The sequence below is a fragment of the Rhinoraja longicauda genome, chromosome 6 (assembly GCF_053455715.1).
Source record: "Rhinoraja longicauda isolate Sanriku21f chromosome 6, sRhiLon1.1, whole genome shotgun sequence".
Lineage (NCBI taxonomy): Eukaryota > Metazoa > Chordata > Chondrichthyes > Rajiformes > Arhynchobatidae > Rhinoraja > Rhinoraja longicauda.
In genome coordinates, this window is record NC_135958.1 from 5,819,630 (window position 1) to 5,836,226 (window position 16,597).

The 16,597-nt window shown below is 37.8% G+C and overlaps 1 protein-coding gene across 2 annotated transcripts in view; it reads left to right on the plus strand.

The window, feature by feature from the left end:
- The window catches only part of rpgrip1l (RPGRIP1 like), a 107,092-nt gene that overhangs the window by 26,169 nt on the left and 64,326 nt on the right, over nt 1-16,597 (plus strand). For both annotated transcript variants that reach the window (XM_078400379.1, XM_078400380.1), the window contains 6 exons: nt 508-613; nt 1,618-1,761; nt 7,198-7,303; nt 8,179-8,325; nt 8,903-8,976; nt 13,074-13,213. In XM_078400379.1, the coding sequence (XP_078256505.1) occupies nt 508-613; nt 1,618-1,761; nt 7,198-7,303; nt 8,179-8,325; nt 8,903-8,976; nt 13,074-13,213 (717 nt within the window). The remainder of the gene's footprint in view (nt 1-507; nt 614-1,617; nt 1,762-7,197; nt 7,304-8,178; nt 8,326-8,902; nt 8,977-13,073; nt 13,214-16,597) is intronic.

Here is a 16,597-nt window from a genome sequence, read left to right on the forward strand (position 1 = left end):
GGATGAATTTTAAACTTGTACCAGGAGCAAACCATTTCCGTGACTAAATTGTATGTGATTGATGGAAACAAGGAACTCCAGGTGCTGTATGAGTTTACACAAAAGGACACAAAGTGCTGGAGTAATTCAATAGTATAAGAAAATAACTGCAGATGCTGGTACAAATCGATTTATTCACAAAATGCTGGAGTAACTCAGCAGGTCGGGCAGCATCTCGGGAGAGAAGGAATGGGTGACGTTTCGGGTCGAGACCCTTCTTCAGACTGAGTAATTCAGCGGGTCAGGCAGAATCTCTGGAGAACATGGATAGGTGACATTTCAGTTTGGGATCCTTCTTCAGACTCAAGAAGGGTCCTGACCCAAAGTGTCACATGTCCTTTTTCTAGAGATGCTGTCTGAGCCGTTGAGTTACTCCAGCACTTTGTGTCCAGTATGTGATTGATGTTTTGTTTGCTCTGTTATTTCTTAGGCATGTTTTTAAAAAATCCTTGTATATTATCCATTTAGGAATTAGAGTTCAAGACCCAGAGCTGTCAACAAAGTGTAGCCAACCTGTGGCTTCCAAATATGGACATAGTTTGCTTGAAGATGCTCGGGCTGAAGTACGGAATCTGTAAGGCTCTCTTTTTAACTACAGTCGTATTACTTTGTAGGCATGCATTCATAAATGTGTTAGGAAACCTGACAAGTAACCACAGAATCATTGAAACACCAAGTTTAACAGATTGTTCAATCGAGTCCATGGCAGCTGAAAAACTGCTATCCATCCTTATTCCAGTTCACTACTCTTGGTCATTAGCTTTGTGGTTTACTGCAAATACTCAACCAGTAATTTTTATATGAGATGAGGCAATGAGTTTCGGATTGGTCCATGCCAACAGGTTAATCTCTGCCACTTTACATGCTGAATGAAAGGGGAACTGCAGATACTGGTTTACATAAAAGGACACAAGGTGCTGGAGTAACTCCAGCAGGTCAGGCGACATCTTTGGAGAACATGGATAGGTGACCTTTAGGGTTGGGACCCTTCTTCAGACTCCAGATTCAAATTCTCTTTACCAATAGAAAAAGAAAGAAAGATAAGAAAATGATAATAAGAGGCTGAAAGAAATAAAGTGAGAGGCAAGTACATCCTTGGTTTTATTTATAAACCATATGTGACACCCTATGTGCATGATACTCCGTTTGCAAAATTAGTTACTTTGGCTTGAGTGGATTCAACTTTCAGAAGTGGATTATAACCATAACATTAAACATGGTGAATATCTGGTCAAGGATGAAATTCTATACAAGCTCACTCTGCATCGTAAATTGAATTATTTGAACTTTAATATGTTTAATTTTGAAACCAAATAGAAAGCTGCTAATATTTCTGAAAGCCCATTGTTTTTTGGTGATGTTTAAAAACTGTAAAACTTCTGAATATTGATCACGGACATGCTCTCCCTTTGACATCACTGGACCTGTGTGCCAGCTTTTATCTTCCTATTTATTCACCTGAATACATTTTTAACTAATTTTATTTTAACGATATTAATGGGCGTTTTCAGTATATTCATAAAATGTTTAATCGGAGTCTCCTTTCTGGATTAAAAGTCTCTGATATTTTATCTTTAGTGAGAATTGCATTACATCTCAAAAGATGCAGATGGAAGAGATGAAACAAACTGTTGAGATACTAAGAGAAGAGCTGCGGATGAAGGATAAAGAATATGAAGAGTCTCTTCTGCATCTCAGAGAGCATCAAGCAACAGGGCAGAGGTAATTCGGTTCTTGATGACCAGATCATAATTGAATTATTTGAACATTTATAATTAAAGCCAAGAAGTTAATGACTGTACATTGTAATTACAGCAAATTTTGTCCAATAATTTGAACACACTACATTTAAAACCCCCCTACTGTTTTGCATTTTGGAAAGCTTTCAGAACACAATTTCTCTAATAGCAATTGTTAAAAGAATAGCATAGTACTTAAAACCCACAATGGCAACAAATCAATTAGAACCAATACCATTGTAGTTTTGTTGAAGCATTTTCCAACTGTTAACAGCTGCTGTTAGACCCAAAAATTGTCACTGCATGTTTGTAATAAAATCTCACTCTGATAATAAAGCAGCAGTCTATAAACAGTTAGATTTGATATTAATTAGTCATTACACAGCAGTAAACAATTTTGCACTTACCATGACATGGCCAACATGTAAAATGCTGAATTACATTGATTTCTATGGATATTAATTGTTCACTAAATTCAAAATCAAGATGTTAATAAATGATCTTGCATATGTACCAAAATGTTCCTCAAATTAGTAGATGGAACAAAAAATATTTTATTGATGTCAATGAGTAACCTTAGTGATATTATAATTTACACAATTATATTGAATCTCTATCACAGTCAAGAATATAGCAGCTAGAGAAGTTGATGATTGAATCATCTGCCTGGTCACATCCACATGATATCCCTAAGCTGATGAAGTCCATTACACCACTTCGACCTATACTATCAGTAGGCCAATGTTGTGGTGAAAAGTAGCTTTTTGAATGATATCCAGAACAACTTTTCTCCAAAAGCAATGATTAATTGGAATAGACATCTAAATAGAATTACAAAGCCAAGAACTTTGTAATCATTTCAGGGACTTGTAAGTTCTGTGAAGTGGAGGACAGTGGGATTTTTAAGTAGAATAAAGTTTAGAATAGTTTAGAGATTTTTAGAGATACAGCAGAGGAACAGGCCCTTTGGCCCACCAAATCCATGCGAACCATCGACCACCCGCACACTAGTTTTATGTCATCCCACTTTCACATTCATTGACAAGTGTCAATTTACAGAAGCCAATTAACCTACAAACCTGCACGTCCTTGGAATGTAGGAGGAAACCAGAGCATTAGAAGGAAACCCACCCAGTCACAAGGAGACTGTGCAAACTCCACATAGAGATCAAACCCGGGTCTCTGGCGCTGAGGCAGCAGCTCTACCAGCTGCATCAGTGTGCTGCCCTAAAGTGCATTGTCAAATTAAATGTCATTAAGAAGTTGTTCACTTGTACGTGTTTAAATTAAATATTGAAGCACCGATATCCAAGAGATTATTTGATGACCTTTTAAAGCATTGGCTTGATGAAATACCTTAAAATACTCATAAATCTAATTAAGTTGTACTTGACCACTTTCCTATAGCTTTCTTGTAACAAGAACTAGTAATTTTGCAGAGTTTAGGTTGCTTTGAAATAAATGTCAAAGTACTTATTTTCCTTTATTAAAATCATGTTTTTTCCGTTGTTGTGGTCCAACTTTTTAACAAAAGGTTGTGGATGTGGAAATGTGCTCTACATAATGTTTCATTACTTAATATTTTATAACTGAAGAAAGTAGCCTAAAAGTCTGCATTCTACCACATATGTTCTCCATCTATTAACATATTTTATAAGGTTGATAGATCTCAAATAGATTTGCTGCAAAATGAAAACTTTATGCTATCTCTGCTAAATTGATTAATTCCATTTTCTGACTGGTGGGTTACAATAATCCTCGTTGCTGTTGTTTTTCAAATACGGTCAAGGGACGTGAAATAATTGCAAATTGAGTTAAACACTGATCATAAGTCTGGAAAGCATTAATTGAGCTAGTTAGTTTTTGACTATTGCCACTTATCCTGATCAGAATCATTCAAACATATAGAGCGAAGCAATTCCTAGGCTTCCAAGCAAGTGTTGTGCAATAACGAAACCGGATGTCACCCATTGATTTGGAAGGCCGATACCACTCCCAGAAAGAGTGGACTGTATTGTTGTCCCCTCCTGAAGACTCAGCAATGAAATGCAGCCCTTCTGTCAGTTTTGTCCATCATTTCACTGGGGAATTGCATCTGAGATTTTCATTAGATCAAATTGGTTGCAGGCTTTGAACCCTTGTGGATATTTTTTAGATTTAGAGATACAGCGAAGAAACAGGCTCTTCGGCCCACCCGGTCCGCGCCGCCCAGCGATCCCCGCACACTAACACTATCCTACACAATTTTTAAACATTTGCCCAGCCAATTAACCTACATACCTGTACGTCTTTGGAGTGTGGGAGGAAACCGAAGATCTCGGAGAAAACCCACGCAGGTCACGGGGAGAACGTATAAACTCCGTATAGACAGCGCCCATAGTCAGGATCGAACCTGAGTCTCCGGCGCTGCATTCGTTGTAAGGCAGCGACTCTACCGCTGCGCCACCGTGCCGGTCTAGGACCAGAAGGCACAGCCTCAGAATAAAAGAGTGTACCTTTAGAATGGAGCTGAGGAGGACTTTCTTTAGCCAGAGAGTGATGAATCTGTGGAATTAATTGCCACAGTTGGCCTTGGAAGCTAAGTCAGCGGCTATTTTTAAAAGCAGAGTTTGATAGGTTATTGATTTGTAAAGGTGTCAGGTTACAGGGAGAAAGCAAGCGAATGGGATTGAGAGAGAACAATAGATCAGCCATGTTCTAATGGCAAAATGGACTCGATGGGCCACATGGCCTAATTCTACTCCTGGACTCCTATGTCTTAGGAACTTATGCTGGAGTTTAGATGGATAAGGGTCAAAGAATAATTGAAAGTGAAGTAAATAAAGATTAAAAACAATGAAGAATTATTGTCTGCTCTTGTTTTAACCTTAACACTAAAATATTGCAATTGCAACCAGCATTAAGATGTATGTTTATGAAATTGGGTCCTAAGATTAAAAATGAGTTAAAACTGCTGTTGCTTATTATTTTGTATGCTTGGGATTTTTGAAAATATTGTGCAATGTGAGTTAATTATTGTTCTTTACTTTCATTGTTTCAGTGCAAGAGATAAAACTGTCTTACTTTGAAGTCTACATGATTATTTATTTTAGTACAAAAGCATAGTAAATCTAGTTGCAAAGAGTAATACAGAATGGTGAACTGTGGACAAATAACAGACAGGGTCAGGCAGATTTGTTACTATCCTGTTTAAAGATAGAACACAAAATATGATACAATCACTGTCACAAATTATTCACTGGAGAGAGAGAAGCAATCGTGCAACAATGTGTTCCACAAAATAACCACAGAAATTAAATTGGAAATGGTACATCATTTTTATTTGTTAACTGCATGTAAACAATTTGGAAAGCAGCACAGTTATACAGGTTTGTTGTGGCCGGCATGTACAGTTCCCATTGAAAATCTTTCCGCTGTCATGTGTTCCACACATGTTTCATTTCCTTTTTGTATTAAAAAAAAAGGCTTAGAACATATATATGTACTTGTGGCTCACGTGCAAGTAACTTATTTAATCAGAAAATCCTTTTTGGTGCTAACATGATTTTTTAAATAGATGTATTGACCTTGTGGAACATAGCTGCACAAATTAGATGATCCCGTTCATTTATTAAATTGTAGAACACAAAATAACTTTCGTACAACAACAAACACTTTCATATTATCTTAAAGGTCCAAAAGCTATTTTTTAAACGTTTGAAGGCAGTCAAATAGGTCGTACCAGTTGCTTAAATAATAACCATGGAGGAAACCGTAGAACTGGGTGTCTGGGGCAAGATAACTGACATTATTCTTGCACATAATGTAGGTTTTTCAAAACTAAATAGCACTCTGCAGGACAATGAAAATATGAGTTAAGCAATTTTAAAGAATCCTTTTAAATTAGAATATATTTTAGGTAAGTATGTGGAAGTACAAGGAATAGAAGGATATGGATCATGTACAGACAGATGAGATCAGTATAACTTAACTTCATGTTCGGCACAAACATTGTGGGCTGAAGGGCCCCGTTCCTGTGCTGTAATGTTCTATGAACTATGATTTTTGATTTTAAAGAAATTAGGAATTAATCTTATTTCCTTAAAGATCACTCTAATTTCTACATAACTGTAACCCATGATTATCCATTGCAAATAGCTAGTATTCTGATCAAATGTGGCATCATTTGTAGCATCTCAGTACAGAAATGCAAATGTCTGAATGGGCAAGATGTGTAAAGAGTAGAAGGCTATTCCACACAAAAGATCACAGCATGAGCACCACCTTAAAATTAATTTAGAATTTATAAAAAAATATTAAAAATTGCCAAATTTATTTTCTGACACAACGTTCAAATGTGCCTTTTTAGATACTTGCAAATTCTCAATGTGCTGGTTTTCCTCACAATTTTATGTTTGAAATTAAACACGGTTCTTTCACATTTAAGACAACGTGTTTCTCAATCATTTTTGTCCATCGGTTGGGTAAACAATTCTCATTGTGCTTTTCCTTCATTCCGAGATTGCTAGCTGTTCTTAATATTTTGTAAAAGTTTTGTGCATCAACATGGTTTGCATAAGCGTTTGATTTATAGGATTGTATCAGTTATTGTTATGGGTTTGCATCATTTTCTAAGAACATACACAAGAAATTATTATTTTGTGTCTTCTGGTAAAAGAAAAGAATGACATTTTCATACACGAGTAATAACTCTGTGTGCACAATGCTTAACAAGCTGTAACAGAAAATAACAATCAATTTGATTTTTATTAAGATTGTTCCAATTCACGGATATTTGTCTTATCATTCACGGGTACTTTGTTTATTTGTGTGGCTTGTTTATATCGCCTGATTGATGGGGGTTTCACAGTGGCGCAGTTGGTAGAGCTGCCTCACAGTGCCAGAGACCCAGGTTCAACCCTGAACTCGGATGCTGTCTGTGTGGAGTTTGTACGTTCTCCCTGTGATCGCGTCGGTTTTCTCTGGGCGCTCTGATTTCCTCCCAAACCTCAAAGACGTGTAAGTTTGTTAGTTAATCGGTCTCTGTAAATTGCCCCTAGTCTGTATGGAGTGGATGTGAAAGTGGGATAACATAGGAGTAATGTGAACAGGTAATCAATGGTCGGCATGAACTCGATAAGTCAAAGGGCCTGTTTCCATGCTGCATCTTTAAAACTAAAGCTTAAACATATCCATCACGGTACTTTCTACAGGCGTGCATGCACCTCATTATTACCAAATAATCATTGGGATCCTTATGCCTATGCTAACAATCCCACCACTGCACGTTCCCATGCAGACGAGGATGGATGAACAAAGTTTTGATTCTTTTGAACAGAAGATTACTTTTTTTTTAAAAACACAGACAAGGTTTATGCTATGGAAAATCGATTCTGCTCCGTTCATAGTATAATGCATTCTTTTTTTCCCTACATTATAGGACAACTATCAGGGACAATGTAGAGATGATAAAGCTACAAAAGCAACTTGTGGATAAAGCAGCTTCTTTGACTATCTTGGAGGGGAAATTTTTGCAAATCCAGGAGGTAAGAGTTCAATTATCAGAAGCAGTGCAGATTCCTAAAAATATAATCAATTTCTTACACAGTAACATAACTAGTCGAGGAACCACGACTTTGCAAATTTAATTTTAAAATCCTTTATAAATTAACGTCATTTAAAACATAGAAGATGAAGTACCAGGCCCATTAATTGCAATAATTTGCATCCATTTAATCTGTCTTCTTCTAAAAAATGCTACTTGAGAAGCAGTAACTTTTAAAAAATTCGTACACGGGATTTACGTCTCGAAGTTGAATTATCAGCACATATTTTTCATGCCAGGTGCGTAAATTTGCATCTGAATGGCCTTTGAACTGCACAGGTCACTTGCACTGATTCAGGTGTCAACAAAATAGTCGAGGCATTCTACCTAAAGAGACCAAAATACTGTACACCATCTCTATCTACCCTGTTATCAGACCCTGATTCATTTGCAGTATAACTTTGAGTCTCATGGATGTTGTTGCAAAATAGCTTTGCACAAAACAGGCTTCACCCTCAATGTTTTATAGAACTTGCATGTCTTTCGAGCCTCTGAAGTATTTCATGGAATTGTAAAATTGTTACAGCATAGATGGAAGTCATTTAGCCTATCGAATGCATGCCAACTCTTACAGTAATAGTACAACCCCACAGTTGTGTTCCCCTGTTTTTTTCCCCCGATAGTCCTGCAAATTATTTGCTCTCAGTTCCCTCAATGAATGATTTTTATTTCCAGTATTCTTGCAGGCAGTGAATTCCAGATGATGACTGATTTTTTTTGTTCTCACATCGCCTTGTATCTTTTGTACAAAATTTCATGGCAGAACTTTGAAATGTACCGTAACACTACTGTTATTGAACGTGTATTGTTTTACAGAACCAGAGAACCATGAAAGCCAGTCATGATGCTTTAATGAATAAAGTTGATGAACTGAATGCACAGCTGAAAGAAGAACGTTCTAAGTGCCTATGTCTTGAAAATCAGCTGTACTCAACCTCATTTTCTCAGAAAACATCTGAAGAGGTATTTTTGTTATTTTCTTTTAAAATATATATTAGGTAGGGGATTGCAATTGTAAGCGAAAAGATATATTGAAAACATTAATGGTTCTAAATCACATTTTGAATGTCAGTAATATCTTAAAATCGTTAATTTAGTTAAATAATTAATCTAAGCCTAAAAATAAGACCATATTCCCTCTGTCATTTGATATAAGATAGCATCTGGTTAAGCACATATTTGGCTCACTTAGAAAATCTAATCAAAAGGAACATTGATTTTGTCAAGTTTAAAACAATTTTACACCATCTTGTTTTATTACAACTGTTTTGAACATGTTAGGTGGCATATTGAAAACTGACATATTTTCTGCTTTGTTTTCCAAATCACTGTGAACAGCATGAAAAATCTGCCATAAACTAATTCTAACAAGTGTTGATTACAGAATTATAAGTGTACGAAACAGCTATGGAAATGAGATTTAAAAGATGGAGACAGTTTTATAACATTCAGCATTTGTAGAAAAATATACAGAATTCAACCTTTGTTTTATCCATCTTGTTATTGTTTTGTGGCTTTGTGATCCATTTTTTTCATTCAGCTAAAAGAGAGAGTCAAGGATTTACAAAAGGAGCGAGATCTTTTGAAGGAAAATTATGACAAATTATATAACAGGTACCTAATTTTACAGTTTTAGTTTCATGTATTATGTATCATGTTCTTCATGAATATATTCTGCATCCATACATATGTTCATTGTTCTTTTGCCGTGGTACATAAATGCTCAGTTACACATAACTGGATGTATGGTATTAAATCATCATGTTCCAACTCATTTCTGTCATTTGTGATATCTGGTTTAATATATCTATATGCTGTGGTTCTGAAATGCATTTCATGTTGGGCATTCCAGACTTCTGTCATAATCTGTTTTGATTCCACAGAGATATAATACAAGCAAACTTTTACACAGATTCTCCTGAATATTTGATTAATCTGCCACCATAACAATGGCACAGAAGTAGTTAAACCTCTGAAATTTACTTTTCTTCCTCCATCGTGTACACTTATTAATTGGCAAGCCGTGCCAAATAATAATATTCCTAATGAAAATTGCTAAACCCAATAGAATTTTGTGTTTATCTTTCTATTCTTACAATAGATGGACTTTATGCGATGAAAGTGTAAGGTCATCCAGTTTAGTTTCAATAAAAAAATAAATGGTAGATATACACACAATTCTGGAGTAACTCGGGGGGGGGCAGGCAGCATCTCTGGAGAGCAGGAATGGGTGACGTTTCTGGGGCGAGACCCTTCTTCAAACCTGAAACGTCACCAGGGAGTGATCAGTGGACCCGCATCAGGGAGTCAAGGATGTCAGAGGGTCGGCAATTAGGGGAGAATTGAACAGGTAGGGAATAGGTGACAGAGACCCCAGGAGGTTTGTGCAGGCAAGTCATTGGTAAGTCATGGAGAGGAATGTTCAGGAAATTGGAACCAGACACATGGGTGGAGTGGGGGCTTAATTGAGGGGTGTTGGTGGCAGTTGTAGTCCTGGCATCAGGGATGAGTAAGTAACTCAGGGTCAAGTTCCTATTGTATTGAATGATATGTGAAGGATAGGGAAGATTTGTAATAGGACTTACAATGTAGCATCTTGCCAGAGTTTCATGAGGAAATTATGGTTGTCCCATGAATAGCCTTTGCTGGGCCTATTCCAGGCCCAGCAAGAAATAGAATGTTGTACAAGAATTTAGATCAATATCAGGAAAATTGCATCAGATTTGAAAGTGGAACTCATGCTGAACAGCTAGATTAACCTTGGAAAGGAAACAGCACAGATTTATCAGATTTGTATTCCCTCAAAATTGATAGGTCAGAGAGCAGATCTAATTAAGATGGTTAAGATGATAGAAGGATTTGTTGGGAGAACTAATGGAATCTATATTCTAAAAGGGGATTCAAGAGAACGGGTGCAAAATTTAAAATTAGATATAGATCATTTAGGCTGCTCTTATTACCCGTCTCCAAACTTACTCAGAATGCTCCCTCACTTTTTCCATCTATGTTTCAGCAATGAAAATGACTATGTTCTGGGTAGTGAAATTCTCATCAACTGCTCTCTACAGTAATCACTGGCAGGAGGGGACTCTAGGATTGATAGCAACAGACATTTCCCTTTGATATTTTGTAGTCTGAATTCAAAATGGCAAACCTGGACATTAAAGACATTCCAATTAAAGTTTGGGGACTGCATGGGAGTAGGTTTTTCCTGATATAATGGATTTAAATAACCCATCCCTAAATTTAAAGGTCTCTATTAAACACTGAATCATCCTAACACAACTAGAGAGCAGTCTTGAACTACTTTCTACCTCATTGGTGACTCTCGGACAGCTTTACCTTGCACTTAACATTATTCCCTTATCATGCATCTGTACACTTTAAATGGCTTGATTGTAATCATGTATTGTCTTTCCGCTGACTGGTTAGCACGTAACAAAAGCTTTTTACTGTAGATAGAGCTCTTAAGGATAGCGGAGTCAGTGGGTATGGGGAGAAGGCAGGAACGGGGTACTGATTGAGAATGATCAGCCATGATCACATTGAATGGCGGTGCTGGCTCATTGTCTATTGTCTATTGTACCTCGGTACATGTTGTCTATTGTCTATTGTACCTCGGTACATGTGGCAATAAACTAAACTGATAAAAACTGGCCTATCTGAAAAATAATTTCTATATATTTTAATGCAGTTTTAACATTTTTGTAAGAGTTCAAGCTTTTTAAAATATATTCTTGTATAATTTTGTTTTACACTTTGATTAGTATTTTTTAAATTCAGCAACTAAATCTTGTGTTGATGGGTTTTAGTTGAGCTATTTAACCATACTTTAAATGGCGGTTCTAAATCACGTATGGCTGACAATTGGCAGAATTGTCATGTATAGTTGCATTTTACCCCCTCCTCGTGCCGTCATTGTGTTCTTAAAGAAGATAGCCTGCATTACATACAATGTTGAGCAATGTTTTAGCTCTTGACAAAAAGTTGCAAATATCCCTTGGTTGCAATCAGAAAACACTGGCAGATGTGGCCACAAAGCACAAGCAAACCACAATCATTCCAAACATGACAGAAGGGAGAATGATAATGTGATTGTCTTTGAATGAAAATTTCACTGATTTAGGTTATCCTTCAGAACAGCTCTTCAAAAAGGTATTGAATAGAATACAGTTCTCCTTTAACATGAATATAAACTAACTTAGATTTTGCCAGTTGAAACCAATTACATTTGGAAAGTCATAGAGTGACACAGTGTAGAAACTGGCCTTTCGGCCCAACATGCCCACACTGGCCAACATGTCCCAGCTATACTTGTCGCACCTGCCCGTGTTTGGTCCATATCCCTCCAAACCTGTCCTATCCATGTACCTGTTTAACTGTTTCTTAAATGTTGGGATAGTCCCAGCCTCAACTACCTCCTCTGGCAGCTTGTTCCATGCACCTAGCACCCATTGTGTGAAAAAACGACTCCTCAGATTCCTATTAAATCTTTTCTCCTTAAACCTATGACCTCTGGTCCTCGATTCACCTATTCTGGGCAAGAGATTCTGTGCATCGACCCGATCTATTCCTCTCATGATTTTATACACATCTATAAGATCGCCCCTCATCATCCTGCGCTCCAAGGAATAGAGTCCCAGCCTGCTCAACCTCTCCCTACAGCTCAGACATTCTAGTCCTGGCAACATCCTCATAAATCTTCTCTGTACCCTTTCCAACTTGACAACATTTTTCCTATTACATGGACATCTCCATGAAATGTTGCTTTCAGAGACGGACATTTTTATGATACACTGTTGCATCCATATGCCATTTTTTTTAAACCTAATTTTCCTGTGTTTCTCACGAGAGTCTTGTGTCCAGAGGCCTTTCATTGTTTAGCTTTCTCCATCTCCTTTCTCCATCTCCTTTAATCTGCCCTACACTGATTTTCTCTTTCACCAAATCTATTGATGCTGGAGAGGGGAAATTTATATTTTTAAAAGTTCTTTTCCTCATGAATCATTTTGAATTGTTAATATATAACTATAAATACCTGTGCTCACTTTGATCAGTTGTTACATTCAGTTTTATGCATCTGCAGAGACATTTTGCTTTCCTTTAAGTGTATGTCATAAAACAACTTCCATTGAACAATGTTTCTCGGTTTTGCCATCTTTCTTAATAAGACAAATGCCACATTTTACATGCACAGCAATCATTCTGCGGGCCACAATGTTTCAGGCATTTAAAGGCACTAGTGCTTTGTGGTTTCATTTCCTTTCAACCAGCAGCTGCATCCCTAACAACCCCTTAAAAAGTGATCAGGTGGATGGTGAGTGTTATTTATATTGAGGGAATATAAGGGCTTGTATGGTTTGTATATCCCCTGTTGTTGGATAATTTGGATCTATGTATTCAGCTGGGAGTCTATAGTTGAATTCCTTTCCTTGTCCCACAGATCCAAGTGATGCCAATTTTTTTCTGGCTATAGATCTCTAAATTAAGGCCAGTGCCTTTGCTCATCCCCACAAACCCTTTCATGTGATTTAACCGCAGTCTGAGCAAGGCGCCTTGGTTTCAACAGCAGCAGACCAGCATATGTTTGCTTAATTCCTGAGACATGATGACAGCAGTCTTTGTGCCACTAAGGCTTTTTTGTTTTAATTATTATTCTCTGTGGAGGATTACATCCAATAGTTCCTCACATGCCACATGTTTGGTTACAGTGCTTTTGACATGACCAACGAACAACAGTGGAAGTTGAAGGAGCAGCAGCTGAAATTACAGATTGTACAGCTCGAGACCGCACTAAAATCCGACCTGGCTGACAAAAATGATATCTTGGACAAAATAAAACTAGAAAGAGGTATCTTTGCATCTGAAATAAATGAAGCTTGCAAAATCTGCATACACAAATGTTTACCACAGGGATGATTGTTTCAATGTTTCCTTTTTGCTTACATCTGTTTGTTATTGTAAATAACTTCAATTATAGCAGTGAAAAAAACAATGCATGTGGGTAGTAAACTATTGGTTCATTGTGTGCTGCCCATGCGAGGAACACATTTTTACAATGCTTTCAGAAGCTAATATCTCAGACAGAACTTGTTTTTCTTCATTTAGCGGATACTGGTATCACTGGCAAAGACAGCATTTATTATCAATCCCAAATTGGGTGTGAATAGCTGGTGATGAACTGCCTTTCATGGACTACTGCAGTCCTTCTAGTGATGGTGAACCAACTTTGTTTTGTCAGGAGTTCCAGGAGTTAGATCCTCCACAATGAAGGGTTGGCAATATATTCCCAAGTCATGATGGTGCATGACTAGTAGAGCAATGGTGGTTCCCATGTGTCTGCTACTCTTATCCTCCTTGGTGATGGCTGTCATGCCAACATGCTGGGAGAAGCTGCCAAAGTAGTGTGGGTAGGTTACTACATGGCATTTTATAATAGGTTACATTGCCACAGCCACAGAACACCGCTGGAGAGAATGTGAATGTTTGTGGTGGATAGGATGCCAATCACATACGCTGTTTTATGCTGAATAGTATTAAGCTCCTTGAGTGTTCTTAGAACAAAACTACCGAAGGCAAATGGAGACTATTCCATCACGCTCTTGACTTGTGCCCTGTTGATAGAAAGGCAATGAGTTGTCAGGGGTGGGGTCACTTGCAGGATAGCCAGACTCTTAGTTTTCTTTGCTCTTTAGTGATGTTCAATATTATTTTGATGGCAACAGACTCAGCAGTAGTAATGTTATTGAACATAAGGATAGGTGTTCACACTTTCTCTTTTGAGAATAGTCATTGTCTTACTTATGTGTGGTGTGAATGCTACTTGCCAATCATCACCCAATGCGTCAACATCATCCGGGGTCTTGCTTTGTGCAGGTATGAAAACTTCTCCTCAGGAATTGTGAAAGCAACTGAACATTGGGCAGTCATTACCGAATATCCCATGTCTGAAAATCAAACAAAATTGCAGATGCTAGAAATTTGAAATAAAAACAGAAAATGCTGGAATCGCTCGGCAGGCAGGGCAACCTCTGCGGAAAGAGAAACGGAGTTAAAATTCTTGGTCAAAGACCTTCATTAAAACTGAGAAAGAGAGCAAACTATTAATAAATTACAGTGAGAATGCAGGAGGGGTGAATGTTAATTATATTGCATTCATCCCTGGTCTTTTCCAAATACAAAGATCTGGGAAAATAAGAAATTAAATTCTTGAATATAGAGTTAACATCAAAAATAATTGTCACAAAACCCCAGTTTAATTATTGCTGGTAGTAAAGTTATGCAAAAAAATGGTGTTAAATTAAATTCCCTTTTCATTTTGGAAAGCTGCCAACGATGTACTGTAAATTTTGAAATCTATCTATTATCTTTATAACTGCTAATGCTTATTTGTTTTCATATCAGTTTTTAGAATCTGTCCAGCACAGCACAACTATACTTAATGAAAATAAGAAAAAAACTGCTGATGCTGAAATTGTGAAATGCGAATTAAAAAGTTCTAGAGCATCAACAGCTCAGGAAGTATCTATGAAGATCTTATCGAAACGTATAAGATTATTAAGGGGTTGGACACGTTAGAGGCAGGAAACATGTTCCCAAAGTTGGGGGAGTCCAGAACAAGGGGCCACAGTTTAAGAATAAGGGGTAGGCCATTTAGAACTGAGATGAGGAAAAACCTTTTCAGTCAGAGAGTTGTGAATCTGTGGAATTCTCTGCCTCAGAAGGCAGTGGAGGCCAATTCTCTGAATGCATTCAAGAGAGAGCTAGATAGAACTCTTAAGGATAGCGGAGTCAGGGGTTATGGGGAGAAAGCAGGAACGGGGTACTGATTGAGAATGATCAGCCTGATCACATTGAATGGCGGTGCTGGCTCGAAGGGCCGAATGGCCTACTCCTGCACCTATTGTCTATTGTCATTCAATCAGTCGATTGAGCTCAATATAAGTGGTTTTTGAAGTGAGATCAACAGAAGCTTTGACAACTTTTGGGCCAAAAGTCTATGCAAAGAGAAACAGTTATCATTTCAGGTGGAAGGATCTTTCATTAAAAAAGTCTGTCTAACAGCTAAACCTGACTAAAATGTTCAGTAAAATAAGGTAAAACATAGGGCAGCACAGTGGCGCAGCGGTAGAGTTGCAGCCTTACAGCGCCAGAGACCTGGGTTCCATCCTGACATCAGGTGCTGTCTGTACGGAGTTTGTACGTGGTCCTTTGGTTTCTCTGGGTGCACCGGTTTCCTCCTACACCAAAGATTTTCAGGTTAATTGGTTTCTGTAAATTGTAAATTATCCAAAGTGTGTAGGAAAGTGTTAATGTACGAAAGTGTTATTGCTGGTCAGTGCGGACTTGGTTGGACGTAGGGTCTGTTTCCACACTGTATCTCTAAAGTCTAAAGTTAACTTTTGTCTTGCATACAGGTTTTTTTTAAATCCATAAGCCCATTGTATGAAAATTGTGCCAATATTGTATTTTATGTTTGCAATCGTTCAAACTAACTCCAAACCAAACAGTCAAACTTGTATTTGTGAAATCAGTTCAGGACCACAGCAAATTAAACCTAAAACAATGACGTGCAAGTGTGGTAGGATATCATAGTCATTCCTATCCTGCCAATATTTTCCTGCCAATATATCCGGTCTCAATATATCCGTTTTTGCGGCACATACTGATCATCTCCTCAGCTTTGGGCTACACTCATTTCTGCAGTAGTCCACCTTGTGTCTTCCTCAGAGTCACCCCATGATAAACCTCAGCCCATCCTTTCGCCTTATGTCAGTCTTTCCAATTGATCATTTTCCCATAACTTGTTTGTCCCCAACCACCTCCACTATGGTCCCCACTTTCCACAGAGGCAGGAGATTCTGGGGAAATGCCTATGTGGATATTTGTATGGTCTATTCTAGAAACATAGACAATAGGTGCAGGAGAAGGCCATTTGGCCCTTCGAACCAGCATCGCCAATCACTGTGATCATGGCTGATCATCCACAATCAGTAACCTGTGCCTGCCTTCTCCCCTCTAACTCTCTTAAATTCATCCAGTGAATTGGCCTCCACAACCTTCTGTGGCAGAGAATTCCACAAATAAACAACTCTCTGGGTGAAAAAGTTTTTTCTCACTTCTGTTTTAAATGGCCGCCCCTTTATTCTTAGACTGTGGCCCCTGGTTCTGGATTCCCCCAAAATTGGGAACATTTTTCCTGCATCTTGCTTATCCAGTCCTTTTATAATTTTAT